At 42.5% G+C, this 25,123-nt stretch overlaps 1 protein-coding gene across 1 annotated transcript in view; it reads right to left on the reverse strand.

Annotated features, from left to right (window-relative positions):
* Positions 1–25,123, reverse strand: part of LOC109919668 (deleted in malignant brain tumors 1 protein-like) — a 56,738-nt gene that overhangs the window by 20,310 nt on the left and 11,305 nt on the right. The window contains exons 2-3 of the mRNA XM_048618503.1: positions 5,454–5,765; positions 2,141–2,395 (exon numbers count right to left, since the gene is read on the reverse strand). Of these exons, the coding sequence (XP_048474460.1) occupies positions 2,141–2,395; positions 5,454–5,765 (567 nt within the window). The remainder of the gene's footprint in view (positions 1–2,140; positions 2,396–5,453; positions 5,766–25,123) is intronic.

Raw genomic sequence — 25,123 nt, forward strand, 5'->3', positions numbered from 1 at the left:
TGATAACACGAATGTACTTCTTCGAATGTCACTGAGTGGCTGCAAGGTTCTTCCTTCAGCAGACACTGCATTACCAATGAAAACTGAGCAAATATCTGTTGAGAAGAATATTTGGGCACCAAAATTATTTTATTCTGTCTTTTTCCTCTGTTCAAAATTTCAAACACTATTTCATTTTCACGGGCTTATTATGGAACCTTTGTAAGATTCACAATTTCTCGACATTCGAAGAGAATCATTCCTCAGTTTGTTTACTTCCACTTACAAGATCCACCCTTCATCACATCTAGTTATCGGGAAAGGATTGGGGTCAATTCCAGAGTATACATCCCCTATGATACTCGGTTAAATAGGAAACTGGATACACTTTGTGAATTCTTCCTCCTGGTTATTTTGGATCTTATGATGCCTCGAGAGTAGGTTTAACAAGTGATTTCAGTGTAAAGCACCTCCAAGGAAACAGTGACCATTCCACTGAATTTAACATTCAGTCTGCGAGTGAGAAAGTTCCGCCAGAAACAATCGCCCTTAACATAAAAACAGCTGAGTATAAAAGATAGATGGCAGTGTTATCCGCAGTAGATTATGAAAGGAGCTGAACAGAAAAGGCAGTTGAGGAAAATTCGCAGATGTCTTACGGCATAGGTCCATCTAAATAAGGCAAAAGGATCCTGGAAAAGCGATAAACCAGCCATGGCTAACCATGGAAATTAAAGACAGCATCAAACAAAAAAAGAACAATGTGCCAAAGATGATTGTAAACTAGACAATTCGAAGTGCTTTCAAAACCAATAAAAATAACCGAGAAATGTACAGGTAGGAAAATAAATTTGAGGTGAAATTAAGAACTAATATCAAGGGAGCATACAAAAGTTCCTTTAAATTATATTTTAAACAAACAAGTGAGAGGTCAAATTGAACCTAGCCCCGCCAGAAATTGAATCTAGGGAGATAATGGTGAACCAGGAAATGACAGAGAGATTGAATACATACTTTGCATCAGTCTTTGTGGTAGAAAACACTAATAGAATCCCAAATATACTAAATAATGAAGAGAGCATGTGGGACGAAGAGGAAATAAACACGATCGGCAAATCTCGATAAAAGTATTAGGGAAACTGATGGGTTAAAATCCGGTAAGTTCCCTGGACCTCATGGGGTATTGGAGGAGGTATGGAGGAGGTATAGATAGAGGGATAATGAATGCACTGCTGCTAATATTCCAAGAATATGCATTGTTTCTTATATTCCAAGAATCTTTAGATTCTGGAGAAGTCCCAAACTGGAAAACTGCTAACATAACACCCTTGTTCAAAAAAGAAAGGCTTGACATCTGTTATCGGAAAAAAATGTGAGAACATCTTGTACAAGGTGTAACAGAAGAAATACATAACATAATCGAGCATAGACAACATGGTTTCATGAAGGGAAAACCATGGCTGAGATATTTATTGGAATTCTTTTATGTGGAAATCAGCAGAATTGACAGAAGTGTATGTTTAGATGAAATATATTTGGATTTTCAAAAGGTGTTTAACAAGTTACTGCATATTAGGCTATTTAATAAGTGAAGAGCCCATGGTGTTTGCGTAGTATTTTAGCAAGTAGGCCATTCAGCCCATTCGGACTGTTCGAACATTTAATAAGACCATGGCTGATCAAATAATACTCAACTCCAATTTCCTGTGTTTTCCCCATTGCCTTTAACTCCCATACTAAATAAAAATCTGTCTATCTCAGCCTTGAATCCGCTTAAAGGCCCGATCGCAACAGTCCTCTGCGGTGAAGAATTCTTCGGATTCACAACATACGAGAGAAGAAATTTCTCCTCTTTTCTGTCTGAAGATTGAATTTCTCTATTTTCCATTTGGCAAACCTCTCTGTTGTCTGCCGTCAAATCAGTAGGACTGAAAATTAGCAATTAACTTGTAAGTGTACAAATCAGCCAAATCCCTACCGAATGTTATTGATCAGACACGGAACAGCCTATTTCTGCTCCCGGAAAGTGATGATATCTAATACCTAGTGGAGTCTAAATGCATCGCCTTACTTCATTAAGGAGGCCATGTTTCCACCCTAAGGAGGGACGTCAAATATGTGAAGGCAACCTGTCGGCTTCCACACTACTCGGAGCTTGTACCTGAACAGATTACTTCAACGTCCTGCTTGTGTCCACAGTCAGGTGGTCCAATGGCAGGACCCGAGCCTGGTCCAAAGTGAGAAGTGAGCGGCATTTCAGCTACAGAGCCACAGTCCAGCAGCTTATAAACAGCTTCGGCATTTTCTAACGACCAGGACCGATCTTTGCAAACTGTGCCCCATTTTCCATTCGAGTTAATCTCCAGCCTTCCGGCACAGGGATTGTTTTCTGAGACGAGTCTGGGTCTGACATTTCCTGGAAAAGGGATTGAAACAAACTTAGATTGTTTAAGATCCTTACATTCGTAAGTAATGAGCGATTCTGCAATCACATCAAGGATCAGATTTCTCTGTTAATTTATACTCGCGTACACACCCGAAACTATGGAATGCGCGCGTGTGGAAAACAGCTGTTATCAATTTTCAATCTTATCGCCACGCATTTTCTGAAAGTTTTGTTAGGACACTTGCGGGTGTTTCCTGACTTTCCTTTGAACTTAGAAAGTTGATCCAGTTCCTGCAACATAATCGGTACTGAGAATGTCAAATGTGGATGAATTGAAATCAAAGTGTCACAAACTCCAGAGCATGTTTAGTTATTATGAGCAATCTAATCGTTTAGTTCATTCTCTCTTCCAGAATAACAAGTTCTGAGGACTGCAAGTGCATCGTGAAATATAAAGCAATCACATCAATCAAAGTAAATTTTGCATGTGGATTACAGGGCAATGGAGGCGATGAAATCTCCTGGTGCAGTAGGCACCTAGTTTTGTTTTGTTTTTTCAGGACTTGAACATCTATATATTGACTGGAACGTAGGAACATAGATAGAAGAGAAAAACATTCAACCATTCCAGCCTATTACGCCACACTGTGATATTACGGCTGATCTGTGGTCTAACTCTACATGCCTGCCTTTGGCCCATATTCCTTAATACCTTGACTTCCAATTTTATCTACAGCACATTTAAAAGAATGGCGGCATGGTTCCAGTGGCAGTGATGGCTTTCCAATTGCGGCAGTGTGCGGGGATTCGGGGCGCCTGAATGTTCGCAGACTGAAGGATGGACTTTGTGGCTTTGTTTTTCTGGAGACGAGGACTCATGGCGGAGTTGTGGGAGTGATCTCGACGTTTTCTTTTCTTTTGGCTGTTTATGTTGTTTTTTTCTTCTGTTTTTAATCCTGCCTTTTTTATCCTAAGATGGCGCCGGAGAATGGCGACCTTGTACACTTTTCACTGTACTCCTGTATTCCTGTATTCGAGTACACGTAACAATAAAAATTAAATTTAAATCTAACAACACATCCAGCATCTATTGTTGCTTGTGGAAGAGAGTTCAAAACCTCCACCATCCTTTGTTTAGAAGTACTTCCAAATATCTCTCCTGAGCGACCTGACCTTAAATTTTAGACGATACCCCTCCATTCTTGGATAGCCAACTACTATAAATAGTTTATCTTCATTTACCCCGTCTTTTCCTGTTAACATCTTGAAGACTCACAATATAGAACATAGAACAGTACAACACAGGAATGGGTCCTTCGACCCACGATGTTGTGCCGAACAAGACGCCAAATGACACTAATCCCTTCTGCCTTCGTCCATATTCCTGCCTTCCTTGCGTATTAAATACCCTTATCGTATCTGCTTCTGCTACTACCAACCCCGGCAGGGCGTTCCATACTCCTACCACTCTCTGTGTAAAAAACCTGCCCCTCACATCTCCTTTGAACTTCCCCCTCTTACCACTATGTCGCCAATATTAGACATTTCAACCGTAGGAAAAAGATTCTGGCTGTCAACCAGAGTCGGTGTCTCATAATTTCATAAACTTCTATCAAGTTTCTTCAGCCGCCGCCGCTCAAGAGAAAACAACCCGAGTTTTTCCAGCCTCTCCTTCTAGCTCATACCCCTCTAACCCATTCTAACCCATTCTGCTAAACCGCTGCTGCACACTCTCTAAAGCCTTCGCATCCTTCCTATAATGTGGCGACGAGAATTGAACGCAACACTCCATGTGTGGCCGAACTAAAGTCTTATAAACTTGCAACGTAACCTTCTGACTCTTGTACTCAATTCCCCGACAAATAAAGGCAAGCATGCCGATCAGATCCTCTTCACCTTCTTAGGTCTCGAGAAATCAGGCCATATGGTTGTAATTTCGCCTCATAACTGAACCAGGTATCACTCAATCAAGTACCAGACAAATAGGATTGCCTTCATGACAAAGAGGGGAGACACATGCTGGTTTCATGTGAGGGTCACCCTGCCTGAACAAGGGAGGAAGTTGAGGAGAAAGGTCCTTCATGGTAACCTCTGCCGGCGTGGGGATTTAACCAATGCCATAGGTGTTGTTCTGTGTGGCAAGCAATCCATCCGACCAAAAGAGTTAATTTCACTCCTTCTCGAGCTGTTCCATGATTCATTTTAGTAAAGTTTTGACGCTCTCCATGTCTGAAATATTGTCCCTGTTGTTATTTATTATGTGTCAATATATGAGAGAAAATAACGGCGTATTCAGGCTGAGATTGGATGTTACTGTGCCGTTGGCTCCGTGCTGCCTGGCCTGCGGCTGAGACCCTCTCGGGCCACTCTGAGTCACTCAATTCTGTCGAACAATCGTCTCACCCCGAACCATGAGCTCAGGAGAGATTTACAATAAAATAGTGGGATTATGGAGCTTGTACTTTTAGTTACTGTGGACAAGTGAACCGTTTGACTTTCGCAGGCCACCCTCCACCAGTCACACTGCCTCTCCCAAAATCGCCTCCTCCCGGAATCCACCCTGTGGTTACTCGTGGCTTTGTGGGATTTCCAGCAGTTTAGCTCATTCCTTGCATTTTCAGGGCAAATCACAAGAGAAGGTTGTCCTAGAGGTCGTAAGGACTGCAGATGCTGGAAGTCAGAGTCGATAAAATGTGGAGCTGGAGGAGCACAGCAGGGCAGACAGCATCAGAGGAACAGGAAAGTCGACGTTTCGGGTTTGGACCCTTCATCAGGACTGTCTCGTTGACTGTTGTGCTTCTCCAGCTCCACATTTTGTCAGCATAGAAAGTTGTCCTGTCTGCATTGTAAGTTTGAACAGTACCGACTCTTGAGTGCTACTAATACAGTGTGTTTATTCAAAATCGCAGTCATGGTATCAACGAAAACGAGTTGTCTTCATAACAACACAATAGTCATTGAAGAGCTCTGCCATTATTATCATCACACTTCATGGTTCACGGGGATTACGCGGCCCCTGCTTTTTTTGGTCCTATTCTGGAAGATCATTGACACGGCCTTACGTGAGAAGAAGCAGGAAGATTTGTACCTGAGCAGATGACTCCAGCATCATTAGAATGCGACCACCAAGTTCTGTGAGCCCACGAATCTGAATCGCATTGCTGCAGAGCGGACTCGGTCCCCCTGCACCGAACATTACTGGTTACAGCGGAACCCGAACCTTCTCCAAAGTGAGAGCAGCGTGGTGATGAGAGCGCCGTCCCGCAGCCCAACTCCCGACACACAACAGCGGCGTCCTTCAGGTCCCAGTTATAACCATTCACAGTCCCCCATCTTCGCTGGTGGCGAATCTCCAATCTCCCTGCACACCGACTGTCCCCGTTCACCAGTCTCACGTTCTCTGTAAAACATTAACAGATTAAGAGGACCAGGAGATTAAATCCGCAGTCTCCCATTTTATTTTCTCCTTTATTCTCAGGGAAGGGAGAAATCACTGGGGACACTGGTTCGTTCCTAAATCTCTAATAATACCCGGAATAAATATGAAACTTGATAACGAGAGAGACAGATTCATAAACGGTGTGAATGAGCACGGACAGAGGATCAGTGGAAAGTTCCCACGAACGCAGTTGCTCCGAGCTGCTGAAAGACTTCGAAGATCCCTCAGCTCCCAGAGCTGATTGGCCTAGACAGCGCCAGAAACCGCCTGACTGTCCATCGCAGCCAATAAAACGGCCGCTTGATGATCCTGTAATCCGGAAGTCAGTGAGGACTAGTGAGTTGGAAAATGAGAGGTGGCAGCGCGAATGGAGCTGATCCTTCACAAGGTCCTGCTGAGGATCCTTCATTCATTGTCTGCCTGAGGGCAGCAGCAGTCTGCCGGCTGGAAGAGAAACAGCAGTACGGGGACAGTGTCCACTTTCAGACTGATAATCGATCAGTGGGTATATCCGTGATCAAAACGGCACTGAAATTGTCAGGCAGCCTTCATCTTTAATGGGTTGGACTGGAACAGAAACAGATAAACTGAAAATAGAAGAAAATTACCTGATCGGGGAGCCTGACTGTTCCCGGGTCTGTCTGGAATAAGAAGAGGGAATTAGCGTTCAACGGACCCAAAGAATACACGAAACTGTCCGAAAGATTAAGCTACAGCAAACTGTGAGGGAAGATTTCCCGTCACTCTACGGAAGAAATCATGTCTAGATTCATGACTACCTCGCTTACACAATCATCAAGTAAAACGGACACGCAATTTTTGCGCGAACTATATTGGCAACTTGCAAACATGTGACCTGATTATTTTCACACATCCACACTCACACCCAGCTACACATTGATCTGGTAGGGCCGTTCATGGTGCTAGTTTGAAGACTAATTGAGCAGGCGAGGCATTTTACAGCTTCCTTTTAAAAACCTCTACCAATCTGCTCTGTTAAGATCCACGGACGCACCGATCATTTTGCAAAAGTTGTAAACATTTCCCAGCGACAAACGCAAGGCAACAACATTTCGAGCCTTCGAGTTGTAAATGTTAATTACATTACAACACAATTTAAAATCAACATCGACTGATATTAAATAGCAAGCAACAAACACACTAAACTACAGGGCAGGTATGACTTATTAGAGATAACAAGGTGTGAGCTGGATGAACACAACAGGCCAAAACTGTGTTCATCCAGCTCTACACCTTGTTATCTCAAATTCTCCAGCATCTGCAGTTCCTACAACCTCAGATATGACTTATTAACTGTTCTAACAACTTACGATGAGGTTTCGTCCTTCGCTACCGTCTCCATAGCATCCCGATCACATGGAAGTTTAACCCCACTACAGTGCTGAATATTGGTGGTGACACTCTCAGTGACGTTCATTCGGAAATTCTTGCATTTCTATGACAGTTTCATGAAGGGATGGAAATGTACTTTTCATTAAAGATTCGCCGTTTATGTGATAAACGTCGACGCTTTTCAGTTCGCTCCAGTCTCTCTATGTGCAACCCTCAATTTTCTACAAAAAGTGCAACTGGGCTTTCATTCAATTTCTAATTTCGGCAAACAAATCAAGGCCAACTGTCTGGCGAATGGGTTCACGGCGACTCGCTCAGGGTGGATCATTACGTTCCTGCTGTATATTCTCATGCAACCTGCCTTCACCGTCCTGATCTATCCACTTACGTGTTAATGTCATCGCTCAACTTCACAGCTTTTTCTCAAAGGGTTACTAAACATGAACAGCAAAAGCGAACAGCTGAGAATCGCACGTTAGCCTGTTCCCCGAGACATTCTCTTTTTAGCTCCAGGGGAAAAAATGTTCGGCCGTTTTGCTTTCTCCTCCTTTAGTGTTTTCCCATTCATCTACAACCCGTATCTGGTTACCATTTTCTTCCATATATCCAGTGTTATAGTTTCATACCGCTTGAATTGCATTTTTTTGAAGTGATTACTTCGTGTATCGTTGTACATGTGCCCGGATGTTTAAATGGCATCATACGGGTTTTGTGCAGAGATTGAAAACATATTTAAAAGTAATGCTCTCAAAATATTATGCAAGTAAACATGAAATAAACCGTTGTGTTCAGTGCAAAAAGTCAGACTTTTTGAAGATTATCATGAGCTAAACAAAGCCGCTCATGCAGCAAATCCACGTGAGATCAGTGGCAGGATTTTGGAGAAAGCAGATGCAAAGCACTGCTGATGCTGGAAAGCTGAAACAAACGCACAGAATGCTGGAGAAACCCAACAGTCTGGCAGCATGCGTGCAGAGAGAAACAAAGTTAACGATTTGAGTTCAGCATAAATCGTCTATATGTGTTAATGCAGGATTTTAGACGGCAAAGTTCGTAAGAACTCTAAATGATTACGATCATTGAAGCAAGATTTCTCCTTGCCTACAGAATATATTCTTCCAAAATATTCATTGCTAATTTGAAGGGTGCTGTTTATATTAATTAAATTGGTTGCTTTGTATCACACAGCATTTCTGTAAAGATATGGCAGGGACAGAATTCTCAATGCGGAATGACTCCAGCCGGTGCAGTTATTTAGTGTAATAGTCCTGACGCCCTATTGCTCGCATTGGTCACCCTCGACTTCAACTAGCCTGTTGTATATCGCAAGATAAAGAAAAGACTCCATTTTGCTTCGCCCCTACGAGGGACTTAAGAAACAAAGTGTAACAAAACGCTATGCTCATTATATCGGTTTTAATAATATAAATTTGACAGCAGCCTATGAAAATTCTGTCAATGCCAATGAACTGCCGATCGAAATGTGAAGTACAATCAACGGAGCATTTTACCGACAATGACTAAAATGGGCTATTTTGAATTTTGCCATTGTTTAAAAAATGGATCATTTCAAAGGCATTAACACGAACCGTATATTATATTATTGACTGGCAAATTTTTAAGAAATGTTTCAAGTTTCAGTTTATGAGAACTGTCATATGAATTAAATATGAATTTTCCTATAAAGCAATTTTGGCCACTGCGCGATAAGTTGAAAACAAGATCGTGAGTGAAGTCACGGGGATAAAGAAAGCCACGAGCTCCGTTTCATTCCCTGAATCCCATCGCTTTCATCGCTTCCTAAACAAAATGGGTTGACAGAAAGCGAGGATACTTAACAAATGTGTTAATTATTGTTTCGGTAAGGGTTGAATATTGTAATTGTTTCTGCAATTTGGAAAATTCATCCTGAAAGCATTTCCTCAGTTGTTAAATGTTATCGACATTAATCAGATAATTATTGTCCATGTCTGCTGCTGTCAGCAAATACTTACGCACAACATCCCATTCCCTGCATTCTAATTGCTCAGAAGCGAAACTTAGACGTAAATCAAACCTGAACAGAAAAGCCGCGGCAGATTATTTTGTTCACTGCGGCTCCCCTACAGACAAAAAAAAATAGGAACAGTAATCGTGCGGTGATGATACAAAGCCAGTCTGCTGAAAGCAGAGTGCGGTGACTGTAGGAATCGACGGAACCGAAGCAGAAGTGAACATGAACTCACTGACAGTAGAACGCGAGTCAAAGCTACACAGAGTGCCACCTGAACTCACCCGGAATCTCTGAGCCAGGAGTGTTATTCCTGCCTGTGCATTACACTGAATAGAAGTAAACCATGAGAACGGGATTCTCGTGCTCAAATCGGTTATGTTCCAGAGATATAATTTGCTAAAAACATAAAAGAAGTGACGGAAGCTTCCCCTGTCTGCAAATTGATAAAAAAAAAACTTTGGAAATAATTTGTCACCCAATGGAGGCATAGGACGAACAGGAAGAAGGATAATGAAGAGCAAGGTTCCATACTAATTGAACATCACATCATTATGTCAATATGTGCAAAATCTAAAAGAGGTTGAGAAAAACTTAACATGAGGCACATACTATAGAAAGGCATGGAAGTTACTAGTCCTGCGGGTTACCAGAGACCAGAATATGAACTGGAGTAGCCAGATCAGCACTGTGTTATCAAGAGCAGGTCAGAGGCAACATTTCTGCGGCAAATACAACTCCAAATTCCATAAATCTTGTCGAAAATTAACAAGGCACGAGTTAAAAGAGCGGTGCACGACTACCAACTTTCCTGGTTGAGTGTAATCGAGCAACATCAACAAACTCAACACCATCTGTGCCATGGATGACAATGAAAGCATTCTGAAATAAAATGGAGTGCTGGAGAAAATTAGCGCGGCTGGCAACACCTGTGGAGAGAGAAACATATTTAAGATTTCAAGCTCAATCTGCTCTGTGTTCAGAACAATGGTGTTCCGAAGAAGACTTGGAAAGAAATTAGCTGTTTCTCTGTCTCGAAGTACTGCCCGACCTGCTGAGTTTCCCCAGTTCTCTGTTTTAATTTTCAGATCCATAGATCTTTGTTTTTTATGTGAGTGACAGCGTTCTGATGGTAGTCGCGCAGTTGTGAATACCTTCCGTCTAAACTATTTTGTATTCCCCATTCAGAGTTCCTCAAATATAGATTGAAAACCGAATTGAACACAAGTAGCGAGTCAGTTTTCTTGACGCTGTCCTCTGCTGCTCTATCAGAAGAACAGCAGACTGTAATTCGGATTCTGTTCCCTTTAATGAAATCGAACCAACTTGAAGTGAAGGGCTCTTTTATCGATGGAAGTGGGTCAGAACATAGACTATTTACATTTTTCATGTTTCCAAATTACAGCATAATCTCGAGAAATCTCAATTGGCAGACAGCTATGAGGTCGTGCGAAGCGCAATGTTACTACATTAGTTTCTATACTAGTGAGATCCTTCCCAATTTGCAGTTGATTGAATTTATATGTGGAGCAACCAACCAGTTAAATGAAACAAAGAACAGCGGATTCCGGAGATCTGAAACGAATAAACAGAAATTGCTGTTGAATTCGACAAGTCTGGCAGCATCCGTGGGGCGAAAACAGAATGAACGCTTTGAGTCCGTTGTGTATTTATCAGAACTGATACCGTGTCACTGGACTCGAAATGTTACCTCTGCTTTCCCCCCACAGATGCTGCGAGACCTGCTGAGTTCACCAGCAATTTCTATTTCAAATCGATCTATCAATATGTTCCACACACAAACGTGACAAATTATATCAAAGCTTCAGTGACCAATTCACTGGAACAACATCCCAATGGGGGGGGGTGAAGCCTGCACGTCGTAGCCCCTGAGCGACCAATGCCGTTTTAACAGACTCGGTTTGAAAAGTTCGAGTGGATGTGCAACTCCAGTGCGCACTCTTTAGAAATACACACAGCCACGATAGATAACGAACAGCCGCTATCTTGTTAAAATTGGCAAAACAGAATTCAAATGTATGAAAGCGTCATTTATTTTGCACGTCAGCTCAATATGTTCTCTGGGAAAGACAGATAATTATGTCAGTGATGCACGTATTTCGGCAGTGACCAAGCAGATAATGTAGCAAGCTTTCCAAAACTTATAGTTCAAAAGCTGCAGGAGAATCAGGGCCAAAAAAGACAGCAACATCTTTTGGGCGGCCGCTCCCAGAGATTAAAATTGAACAATAAACGAATGCAGATACTGAGCAGTTCTTTCTGACACTCCTGACAGTCCGGTTGTTGTGGAAGCTAATTCTTTGACAAGCTTTCACAGAAACCACTGCTCCCTTCCAAGTAACCAATAAAGTTTGACGTATGTGAACCACGAATTGTTGAATCGCACCAATGGGTTGTAATGTAGGCATGAGTCGATGCAATGAGGCGCCGTTCGAAACACCAATGAGCGTCCAGTGAGGTGAACAATCTGGGTGGAAATCAGTCACCACTCCGGAATCCAGACCATGACTCACACGCTTGAAAAGAAGCTGCTCAGCCCCGTGTACATTATTCTCATGTACTCAGCTTTACTCCATCACTCTCCAATTGCTTTGGAAGAATGCCTAAGAATTTGATTCTATCATTCTTCTCCAAATAGAACAATAAAAGACCGCCCCATCCCTCCGCAAAACTGAAAATTCTCACCCAAAAAACCTTTCTGTTGATAGAATCCCTACAGTGTAGAATCAGGCCACTCACTCCATCGAGTCACCACCGACCCTCCGAGGAACATCACGCTTAAACCCGGCCCTTACCCTATCCCTGTGACCCCTCATTTCCCAGAGCTAATCCACACAGCCTGTACATCCCTGAGCACTATGGGCAATTTAGCATGGTCAATCCACCTAACTTGACTATGGGAGGAAACTTGAGCACCCGGAGGAAACCCACGCAGACACGGGGAGAACGTGCAAACTTCACACAGTCGACCAAGGCTGGAATTTCACCCAGGTCCTTAGCACTGTGAGGCTGCAGTACTAACCACTGAGCCACAGTGCCACCCCCTGAGCCAACGTGCCGCCCCAGCCTCCTATGTACCTTCTCCATGGATTTGACACCATCTGACAATGCAGTTCACAAAATCATACACAAAGTTCCAGCTGAGTTAGAGTCCTTGATTTGAAATGTTCATTGCGTTTTACATGTATTTGTGTCAAATGCCCGTATTTACAAAACAAGGAATTCACACCCTTTTTTCCATTGTTCCCTCAAACTGTCCCGTCACCTTCTCGGCCTTGCGGCCAGGTTTCGGGTGAATGTCGGTTATATCCACTTTAGCAGAAACCCAAGTGCAACTTCCACGTCTGAGTCATCAAACATAATTGGTTATTTTCTTTCAGTCAGTTGTTCTTTACCCTGATATTCGGCTTTTTTATTGCTCACAGACTACTTTCATGGACTTGTCTCTTGTGGTATTTTTGTTTCTTCTGTCTGTTGATGGTCACAGATATTCAAATTTACGAGATGTTTTAAACTCTCTCACACAAAATCAGTTCAATTCAACGCCATATGCAATGGCAGCTGCCCTTTTTTTGGTGAAAACTCTATGCTTCATTCCCGTGGACTCTCTTTCCCCAATAACTTCGCAATGTCTCGGGAATTATCTCAACTCTGTCACATCCCCAATTACGTCTGCACTGTTGGAAGATGAATTTATACAGCACCACAGCACTGAAAACGGCCCTTCAGCCCATCGAGTTTGGGCCACTCGTCAACCATCACCCAACTATTCTAATCTCATTTCCAGCACTGGACCATATCTTTGCATGCCTTGTCACCACAAGTGTAACTCCAAACACTTCTTCAGTGTTGTGAGAGTTTCTGCCTCTACCACTTTTACAGGCAGTGGGTTCCAGATTTCCACCACTCCTCGCGTGACAGAGCAAAGTACTCATATCCCCTCTCAACATCCTGCTCCTTGCCTTAAATCAACGCCCCCTGATTATGATCCCTCCGGCAAGGGGAGAAGGTCCTTCCTGTCTACTCTGTTTATGCCCTCATAATTTTTTCATCCCAGTCACCGGCCCTCTCAGTCTGTTTCAGTCCAAGGAATCTCTCTTCAGAATTAAAACTCTCTAAACGAGGCGACCACCTTTTCAATCTCCTCTGCACACTCTCCAGTGTAATCGCATCCCTTCGACACTGTGGATTCCAGAACTGTACACAATACACTAGCTGCGGCATAACTCAAAACAACGTACTTCATCTTGATGTTATCGTTTCTATTACAATTAATGAAAGTGAACTCGCTTACTTTCTGTGTAGCAATGAACGGGGAGAACAGAAACAGAATGGACAGGATTGGATGGTACAGCACCGAGAGTTCTATAGTTTGAACCGTACTTCCTGCCTCAAACAAGCGTTGGACACGAACGAGTGGTTTGACTTTTGAAAATGTCTCCCCGACGCAGTAAGCGGAATGGGAGATTCATAATCACTCCGGGTTAATTTATTTCCAAGTCAGGTCCAGGCCGCTAAGAGCGTGACCAAATTTACACAGGTCAGTTCGTACTTGGGAGTGGTTGTCGATTTCAAATACAACATTCTACGGCAATTATATCTAATACGCTAATCTGGGCGTTCTCTCCGTTCTGCACAAATATCGCGATTACTGATCAGTGGATAGAATTCCATTTTGTTTAGACGGATAAAAGTGCAAATTTATATTTGTGACCGCAATGGAACCGGCGCTGCCATCGTGTGGTTTTAACGGCAACTGCAATTGTCGACATCTCACTGAGCAATGATACTTCTGTTTAGTAATTTGAATGGTGTCCCTGAGTGTTTCTAACTCTGAACTTCAGTGGATCGGAGAACTGAGCCATTGACAATGGCACTTGAGTTTGCAGCGTCAATATCATATGTGATACCTTTTCCCTACCAGTAAACAGTCAACAACAGGACAAATGGAACGTTCTGCCATAGAGTGAATGAAGACCACTTTGACAGAAATACCCTATTTCGGCAAAATAGACAGTGGAATACAAATCCATTGATCTTTTCGATTCAGGAAAAGGAAAGGGAAATAAATCAGCAATTTGAGCTCCTCAGATATTTCTAGGAACCGTGATAGTTGTGGAAACACATGGATAAGTCAGACTTTGCAGTCTTGGAGGATCAATACGCCAAAACACATTATGTAATCAAGGGGCCCAAGCGGGGTGGGGGACTGCGGAGTGTAAGTTGATTATCAGAAGAACTGTCACTGAAGAAAACGTCTGAGCGAAACAAACGAGGCTGTTAAATCCTCTGGACCTGATGTGTTGCATCCTAGCATTTACTAAGAAATTACTACAGGTGATATCCTGAGAATAATCTTCCAAGAGTCCTTAGATTCACGAAAGCCCAAGATGATTGGATGATTGGATTCAAATGAAATTTCTTTATTCAAGACAGGGCGGAGAAAAAAAATCGATAATGCATGTAATGGCAGAGCATTTAGCAATACAAAGGAAAATCAAGCAGAGTCAGTATGGCGTCATGAAATCATGACTGAGAAATGTATTCCAGTACTTTGAGGAGACACCAAACAGTGAATGTAACATATTTAGATGTCCAAAAGGTTTTCAGTAGGGTACCGCACATCCACTGACTGAATAGATTAGAACTGTTGGTCTTGGATGCAACATATTAGCACGGAAATAGGATTGGTTGACTAATAGGAGTCAGAGAGTTTCAGAATTGTGGAGTTCCGCCGTGATGAGTGCAGGGGCCACAAATTCCTACGTTATACATTGCTGACTTGGATGGGGGAAGTGAATGTACTCTCATAAAGTTTGCAAATTACACAAAAACAGTTGGAAGCCTAGTAGTAACGGTAACAAAGAGTATATGGAAAAATACAGCCAGATTTAAGTGAGTAAGCAAAAGTTGGCATATGGAATATAATAGTGGAAAATGTGAAGTAATGCACTTTTGCAAATATAATAAAATAGCGGAATATTATTTAAATGGAGAAAAGATGCAGAAAGCTGCAGCACGGGAGGATGTTTTTAGGGTTCTTGTGCATGAATTATAAAACTGGCATTCGAGTTCAGTGGGTAATATGGAAGGCAAATTGACTGTTGGCTTCAAATTCAAAGGGAATGGAGTTTACCTATATATAAATATTGTTACATTTCTACAAAGCATCGGTCAAACCACTGTTGGAATACTGCCAACAGTTTTGGTCCCCTTGTCAAAGGAAAAATATCGTAGTATGAGAGACAGTCCAGAAAACGTTCACCATGATGATTTCGGGTATGGAGGGATTTATTTTCCGTGGAGAAGTTGAATGGGATGGGCTCGTACTCACTGGAGTTTAGAAAAATGAGAGAACACCTATTTAAACCGACAGAATTCTTTGGGGGCTTGACAAGATAGAGGCGGAAAGGATGTTTACCCTTGTAAGAGAGTTCAGAGCGCATAATCTCAGAATAAGGGTTGCGCATTTACAACAAAGATGAGGAGGAATTTCGTTTCTCGGTGGTTAATGAATCTGTGGAATCTTTATAGCAGTGGAATGTCGAGTTTGGGCCAATAAGTGTATTGAAGTTTGCAGTAGACTTTTAATCAGTAAGGGAATCATGGGTTATGGGGATAAGCAAGAATGTGAAATATAGATTGTCAGATCAGCCATGATTTCATTGAATGGCGAAGCAGAATCGATCAGCCAAGTGGCCTACTTCTGCTTCATCTTAGAATTTTATGGTGATTTCTTAATGGCGTGAGAGTGTGTAAGGTGAAAATATTGTCATTCACCGTAGAATGTTCAACGTCTGAAGTAGCTACAGTACTTATTTGGCTCGTTCAGTATAATTTGTAATGGTGACCCAAGGAAGTTGATAGTGTGGCCTTCGCTGATGATCATGGTAATGTATGAAACACAGGGTTTGCGATTTGACCTATTTATGCCTCTCAAAAACCTATTCAATCTCTCCTAATAACTAAGACTTTTCAGCACATGCAACACCCTAGCTCTTTTCCTCTGCATTGTCTCCAGTTACGTTCATGTCCTTCCGATAGGGGGACGACCAGAACTGCAGACAGTATTCTATCTGTGGCCTAACCAATGTTTTGTAGAATTGTAACAAGACTTCCTTGCTCCTATATTCTATGCCCAGGTAATTAAGGCAAGTATCCCGTATTCATTTTTTACCACCCTATCTACATATGCTGAAACCTTCAGGAATCGATGAACTTGTACACTAAGGTCCCTTTATTCCTCAGTACTCCCCAGGGGTTTACCATTCATTGTGTATATCCTTCCCTTATTAGACATTCCAAAATGGATCATCTCGTACTCATCAGGATTAAATTTCATCTGCCATTGCTCTGCCCAATTTACTAGCTTATTAACATCAGGCTGTAGCCTGACACAATCCTTGCCATTATCATCAAAACACCAATTTTTGTGTCATCTGAAAACTTACCTTCTACATTCACTTCCAGACCTTTAATGTACATGGCAAACAGCAAAGGTCCCAGAACGGATACCTGCGGTACACCACTGGTTACAGTCTCTCAATCACACAAACAACACTACACCAGGAGACTTTGGCTCCTATTTGCAAACCAATTTTAGATCTAGTTTGCCAACTTGCCTTGGATCGCATGTGTGTTACTTTTTTTAACTAAGCTTCTGTGTAGCACCTTGTCAGAGGCGGGGATGTCACAATGAAGTTCCACAGTTACTGCATCACCTCTGATTTCAAAGAATCGTGCCATAGAAAGCTCTCGGGAGGGAGGTTGGTGAGAATGAAAGGTTGGCCAGAGTTGACACGAGGGACGTGTCTTTTCGAAATAAAGGAATGGAACAGGAGTGGAAGATAAATTAGATCATGGTATCACAAGCATAGCTGCAATCGGGCTGAGAAACCCATGAAAGGACGGAAGTATGGCGTATTTCTCGCGTAAAAGTAGGAATCAACACAGGGGCCAAAAGCAAAACTGTCTCCCCCGTTAGCTGGAGTCCAATCCCTCCCGACCTACCCCTTGTAAAGATTGCATGTTGAGTTCTGGAAAGTATTTTCCCTGGCGGCAGATTTGGTCAAACGCTGTTTGATGTTGAGGGCAGCCACCTCGGCTGCCAACATTACCTTACCAGCGACATGAGGCTGACTATCTTAATTGGCCGGTTTTGCTTTCTTTGTCCATAGGAAAGCAGGAGAGTGCCCGATCCGTATCACACAGAAATGCTGCAGAAATACACAACACGCTATGCAGCTTTAAATGACAACTTGCCAAATACTTGATGAAATACGAACACTCTGTGAAACTCCGGGAAAGAAAGAATCAGTTACGATATTGGGAGTCTGAATTTTCACCATTGATAAACTGAACGTTGAGACAAGGAATGTGCTCCCATTAAACATACAGAAACACATTTATTTTTTAAAAAAGAAAGGATCGCTTGGAAGCAACAGAAACTCAAATGCCTTGAAAGCAGCCCGCAGCGTTCCATAACCCTAATCTCTTCTGTTTTTCTGTTGAACTAACAGGAAGCACCTGGCCCTGTGCGGGTCCTTAGATATGTTGTCAACCTCTTCAGGAGTGCTTTAACACATGTATGGGGCAAGTGGGAATTGAAGCCGATGTCCCGGCCTTCGAGGGACACGCCCACTGCGGCGCAAGACGGAGTGATGTCAGTATTAGTGGGCAGTAACATACAGATAGTGTCTGCAAATGTTTGTTCCTTAGCGCGAGCAATGAATCTAAGGGCATAATTCCGCAAATCTTTATTGAAATTCCTAAATGGCGAACGGAAAATGACAGCAGGTCAGAACGAATGATTCTGAGTGTAAATCATTCAGTCAAGTCGGGTAAACAAGCAACAACAATTTTCCCTGTATATAAAGTGGAACATGCTGTTTTCCGCATCTGTGTTCATAGAATGCCTACATTTCGGCCCATCGCGTCCACATCGACTCTGAAGAGCATCCCAACCAGACCGACCCCCTACCCTATTCCTTTAAAGCTGAATTTCTCATCGATAATGCAACATCCTGAAAATTTTTGGGTTGTGGAAGGAAACCAGAGCCCACTGGAGGAAACACACCCAGACACGGGAAGAATGTGCAAATTCCACACACACGGTGAAATGTAACCCTGGTCCCTGGCGCTTTGATGCAGCAGTGCGAGCCACTGAGCCGCCCATGTTAGGTCGGCTGATGTAACGTCAATGCCCTCATGTGTAAGTAAAAGCCAGGTTGATGGGGAGTGTGATTTAATGGTTAACTTGCTCCAATTCGATCACAACGAAAAAGATCCTGAAACGGTAGCAGTGGTGGGCTCTCTGCGATTCAATTTAAAAGCGCCTCTATATGTTCATCAGTAGTTTGTGCAAACTCTTGGTTTCACTGGTTTCTGCAGGTGTATCCGGTTTTGTTGCAATCTGATCAGCTCACACCCCTTTGCAGCTATCAAACAGCATCACAATTCAATGTGTAAGAGACGTGCGTGTTGTCAACAACGTGTCTTTGCAGCAGCTAAACACTCGCTCAGAAGGTGGAGCTGTAAGATACTTGCAGTCTCTGCCTTCCAACTGCCAGAAGTCAGTCAATCTTGAAAATACCGAAACTTCCACATAAATATCCTGAAGATCTTTCCACTAACTAAAGAACATTCTTTTAGCTCTGAGATTCACCAAGGAACAAATGTCAATGCTGTTTTATACATGTAATATCCCCCTTTGATTGCTAAATCTATTTTAAGATCCTCAGGGAGGATCATTTGTCATCAACCACGTTTACACAGTTTGCAAGTCTCCATTATTTTTGTCGAGTTGTCTGTTGGAAACAACACTGCTTTGAACATTACCACTGGATTTAATCGTCACACTTATTCTCAATGAATGCGGGCCACATTACTGCCCACTTGACCTTCATTCTGCTTTTCTTTCACTAACTGAAGGTGTCACTGGCAAGGTCATTATTTATTGCCCATGCTTCATTGTCTTGAGAAAGTGACAGGAAGCCATAATTTTAAACTGCTGAATTTCATGTAGTGAAGGTATTCTCCTAGTGCTATTTAGGAGAGATATCTTATATCTTGACCCTGCAATGACAAAAAAAAGCAATATATTTCCAGGTTAGCATGTATTTCCAGGCCAGCAAGTGCAGGCATGTTTGGAGGAGAATCTTGGGAGTTGGTGGTTTTCTCGTGTGTCTGCTATCTTTGAGCCTGTTTACAAGGTTCTGTTTCACAGAATCACGAGTGAGTTGGTGCATTGCATCCTTTTATGATACAAACTGTAGCAAAGTTTTAGAGGGACTGCACATTTGAGATTGTGGTTAGGGTGCAAATCAAACGGCTGACTTCATTTTGGATAGAATCCAATTCTTTAAGACTTGTCAGAGCTCCAAACGTACAGAATTAATGATTCTGCCACCACATCCTTAACTCATTCCTATCGGTAAGGGGCGGATTGAATTGAGTGATAGTGAATTACTGAACACAAAATACGGAGTATTGGTGCAATAGAGATGATGTCTCTGGACTGATAATTTAGAATTCCAAACAAAAGTTCTGGGGACGTGAGTTTGAACTATACTTCAGCTGGTGGTGTAGTGCAATAAAAATCTGGATTTTGCGTTGGAAAAGTTTGCCTAATGTGCCTAACGTCTGCTGTTGCAAAAGCCCATCTGCTCCACTAATGTAGTTTAGGAAAGGAAATCTGCCATCCTTTGTTGAACTGGTCGACGTGACTTCAGACCCATAGCGATATTGGTGACTCTTAAATTACCTTTGGCAATTACAGATGTACAATTAACGCTGATCTCCAGCGAAGCCCACAAACCCGTAGGAGGTTGAAAAATGTGGTCTGTTTAGTTAGTTTTAGAAGCAGGACGTTAACTGTGGGATTCAGTGAGGATTTTAAAGGCTAATGGTGAAACTTTGATTTCTTCTAAAAGGTCATTGTCTGGCACTTGCGTGGTGCACCTTGAATGTCTTTCAGATCTCAGTATCTTATTTCATTATCTCAGCAATTTTCAAATGCAGCTGAGCACAGTGTCAACACCAGTGAGCATATGAATGGAGGGAAGGTCATTGATGAAGCACCTAAAGAAAACTGGCCTGGAGAAACTTTCTTTGGAAAATCCCGTCACGATATGTTGAGGCTGAGATGACAGAGGTTCGTACACCATAACATTCTTCCTTTATGCCAGGCATGATTCCAGCCAATGGAAATCCCAATTCCCCTGCCCAGCACATGTGACGAAGAGTGACACCAATAGGTCAAGATAAACTTGACCTATTGATGTCACTCTTCGTCACATGCTTCAGCTTTACTGCAGAAACTTTCTTCTGAATCACCATGATCATGATTAGCAAATCCATTATTTCCTCAGCAGATTGCTGTCTCTGCCCATGGCATGCCATGTCCTTGTTAATGTTGCACGAAACAATAAAGAACTGTGATTACACCTTCTTGGTACAAATTGAGAAAACATGAGTAACTATATCAACATCACTCAGCAAGACCCTTGGAGAGAATTAGGATGCTCAGACACATTTGTGATAAACAAAATTAGTGGTGTTTTCTTGTAGGTGATCGATGAGTATTGAAGATGACTTTTGGTCACCCTAACGTGTTAAAAACAAACATTTTCAGTCCCTGCTCAGCCTGACAACACTTGTGTGTGTTTTGCTTTTCTGATGAAGAGACAAGAAGCACCTGGTAGCTGCGCTGATTTCTGTGTTTGCATGTTATTTACTGTTCCATTGCCATATGAATATCCTGCGACAGCTTTGGACATTCGAACTTGCTCAAAGTCGTGGGGAAGTCCATCTGGGCAGTACATAAGGTTCATTCAAAACACATTGCAGCGTTCCCTCTGCAATATGCAAAGAATGAATCGGGGAATAATGTGTTGGAGGGCTGTACAAACTTTACTAAGTGCGCAACAACAAAAAAAAACTACAGGGTGAGGCAGCTGCTCTCATTTTGCAGCCAGCTCATAAATATTTGCCCCCTGATCTATGGACGATCTCTAACGCGGCTGCAAAAATATTCTGTCTTAAAAACCGCACGACTCCCAGCAGAGACCGAGAAAACCATTATAAACACAAGCCTTTGGGGGTACAGAAACGTGATTTTACATTCTTGGGTAAATTGCCAAAAAACGGAGTTAATATGTCACCATCACTCTTGGAGAGAATCAGTGCCCAAACGTATTTGTGATAAACAGGGACAGCGATATTTTATAGCAGAAGATCGACGAGTATTGAAAAGTTTAAGTGCAGCATATGCCGAAGTCTCCTGGACCAATTTCAACGTACTGTGCCTGATTTGAGTAATGTATTTTTAGAGAGGTCACACCAAGTAGTGACCACTTGGTGGCTTCTGAGATTCTCGGTCAGTTTCTGAGAACAAGGTTCTTTTTTCACATGTGGACTTGTGCAATAGGTCAGTTGGTCTATTTTGGCACTTGCCGAAGTGATAAATTCTGAAATAGTTTCGGAGTGCTGAGAAATTTGGAGCCTTGGACGCTCAGCTAATTTATACGGGTCGAGTCAGGTATATTTAATGTTTCACATATCATTGACATGCGGTTTGTGGTCCGAGTCATTTTGTGGATGTTCGGTCGCGAAGTGTCCGTTGACCTTAAAAGTCACTGACATTTCCCAATTGATGGGATTTTATTTTGTTTATCTCCAATCGTTCCTTCTCACAAAATACATCATTTCGCACTTGTCCCTGCAAAATTTCATCTGCTGGTTGCCTGCCTTTATTTCGCCAATATGCTGTATTTTGCGTCGCCTTAGATCATTCATTCCAGCGTTGTTTAAAATTCCGAGATTCCTACTTTCTGCAAGCATTTCTACGTTCACATCATGACTACACATTGTACGTCATTGATACTTTACCTTCATGCCAATATCGAGACAGTACCGCTGTGTGCGTGTCCCTATCTAAGGACTGATCATTCAACATCTCTCTTCTACACTTTAGCTCCTACTTACCCAATCAAGTATCGCGAAAGTGCTTATTTTCGTGATCCTTTAGCAACGGCCTTTGTTGTTAGGAAGACAGGTTCGACTTAAGTGTTCACAGAATCACGAAAGTGTTGCGGCGCAGAAGGAATGTGTTTGCGCAGTCTGGTTCGGTCCAGTTGATTGGCCGTTTTACTGGGCCCGAATATATTTATGGCCAATGAATTAGCGTTACATTAGCTAGTTAATGCATTTTTTTTCTCAATTCACTTATTAGTTGATTGGCAGTGGATAATATTACAGATGTTTTACTGAGAAATGTGTAAAATGTCAATGATGGGGACAAGAGATTGAGTCAGTAGGTGATCGCTTGATGGTTTTAGGTACGCTGGCTCATTATCAGGTTGTGCGTGCTCGGACAGATTTTTGGAGCGGAATCCCGTAATTTGGAGGTTCACAGGATAAGGGCAGCGTCCGTTTAGTCGCAAAGCTTGGTTTTTCATAGAATCAAACCTTACCAAAGACGTCCTTCGGCCCATTAGCCCATCGAGTCTGTACCGCGAAATGTGTACTACTTCCTACACGAATCCTACTTTCCAATACAAGGCCCAAAGCCTTAAATATTATGACACTTCCAGTTATTATCGAAGTACTTTCTAAAGGGTGTGAGGCTTCTCGCCTCAGCTGCCCTCTCCAGGCAGTGCATTGCAGAGCCGCCCCATTCTCTGGGTAGAAATGTTTTTCCTTAAATCCCCCCTAAACTTCATGTCTTTCCTTTTAAAATTATGACGCCTTGTTGTAAACTTTCGAATAACGGGAACAGCTACTTTCTATTCGTTCTGACCATGTCCCTCATAATCTTACACACCTCAATCAGGTGCCCCCCTCCCCACCCTCCACCAACCTCTCTGCTCCAAACGAAACAATTCGAAGTTATCCCGTCTTTGCTCATAGCTGAAAAGATTCATCCCAGCAAACATTCTGGTGAATCTCCCTTGTGTACTCTCCAGTGCAACCATGTCTTTCTTATGGTGTGGTTACCAGAATTGCATACAGTACTCCAGTTGAGGCCTAACCAAAGTTCTGTACAGCTCCAACATGACCTCCCTGCTCTTTTACTCTATTCCATGATTGATAATGGCGAGCGGCCCATATTTCTTCTTAACTACCTTACTGATCTGTCCTGGCACCTTAAGGGTCCCATGGACTAATACCTCAAGAACTCTCTGTTCCTCTGACTTTCTTAGTGTCTTGTCTTTTGAGTACTCCATTCTCTTGCTCCTTCTTTCAAGGTACATCACCTCACATTTATCAGTGTTAAAAGCCATCTGTCACTGATCTGCCCATCTGACCAATCTATTTATATCCTGCTATAAGCTGAGACCTTCTTCCTCACTTTCAATCTTTGTGTCTTCCACCAACTTATCACTCCAACCCAAACCCCACATTCTCATCTACGTCATTTATGAATATCACAAGATATCACAATAAGGGACCCACCACTGATTCTTGTGGTACACCACTGCACACTGGAGTCCAGTCACATAAACAGTCTTCTAACACCACCTTCTGTCTCTTGTCATTGCGTTAATGTTGACCTGGATCCCATGATCATTTACCTTCTTTATCAGTTTCCCATGTGGGAACCTGTCAAAGACCTTGCTGAAATCAATGTGAACTGCATCAACTTCCTTACCCTCATCCAAACATTTTTAAATCTGCCAAAGCCTTCAGTTTGTTGTCTATATGAACTTCAGCAAGGCATTCGACGATGTTCCACGTGTAAGACTGATTATCAAGGTTATAACAGATAGGATCGAGGACAGCTAGCCAATTTGATATAAGGATCAGTGCTGATTCCGCTGCTTTTTGTCATCTATATAAATGATTTGGATGTGAATGTAGCAGGTACGGTTCATAAGTTTGCAGATGACGCCAAAATTGATGGCGTAGTGGATAGTGAATAAGGTTATCTCAGAGTACAATGGGACTTTGATCAAATGGACCAATGTGCCGCGGAGTAGCAGATGGAGTTTTATTAAGATAAATGTGAGGTATTGCATTTTGGTAAGGCAAACAAGGCAGGGCTGGTACGGCCCTGGGGAGTGTTGCCAAACAAAGACACCTTAGAGTGCAGGTGCATAGTTCCTTGTAACTGGAGTCACATGTCGACGGGGTGATGAACGAGGCATTTGGCACGCTCCTTCATTGGTCAGTGCACGGAGCATAGAAGTTGGAATATCATGTTGCAGATACATTAGTGAGGCCTCTTTTAGAACACTGCATTCAATTCTGGGTCCGTGCTCTAGGACAGATGTTGTGAAAGTTGATAAGTTTCAGAAAAGATTTACAAGGATATTGCTGGGATTGGCGGGTTCGACCAACAGGGAGAGGCTGAATAGGCTGGGGTTATTTTCCCTGGAGAGTCAGAGGCTGAGGGGTGATCTTATAGAGGCTTATAAAATCACGAGGGGCATGGATAGGGTGAATAGCCAAGGTCTTTTTTTCCAAGGTAGATGAGTCCAAAACTAGCGAGCATAGATTTAAGGTGAGAGGGAAAGAATTTAAAGGGATCTAAGGGGCAACTTTTTTCACGCAGAGGGTGGTGCATGTATGGAATGAGCTGCCAGAGGAAGTGGTGGAGGCTGGTACCATTGCAATATTTAAAATGCATCTCGATGGGTAAATTAATAAGAAGGGTTTAGAAGGATATGCGCTAAATGCTAGTAAACTGGAGTTGATCAGTTTAGAACATCTGGTCAGAGTGGACGAGTTGGAAGGAAGGGTCTGTTTCTGTGCTGTTTCTGTGCTGTTTCACCCTGTCACCTCCTCACTTTTTATATGAATCCGCTCCAGAAATGCACAGTCCGTCTCCACGAATTCTGTATTTGCATCCTCCTGCTCCCGATAAAGACAGAAATTAAATTTTGAATTATCACTCCACCTCTAGCTTCACGCACAATTTTCCCCCTAGGTACCGAATACGCCCTACTCTTTCTAA

This window comes from Rhincodon typus, chromosome 40 (assembly GCF_021869965.1).
Source record: "Rhincodon typus isolate 14 chromosome 40, sRhiTyp1.1, whole genome shotgun sequence".
In the NCBI taxonomy this organism is placed as follows: domain Eukaryota; kingdom Metazoa; phylum Chordata; class Chondrichthyes; order Orectolobiformes; family Rhincodontidae; genus Rhincodon; species Rhincodon typus.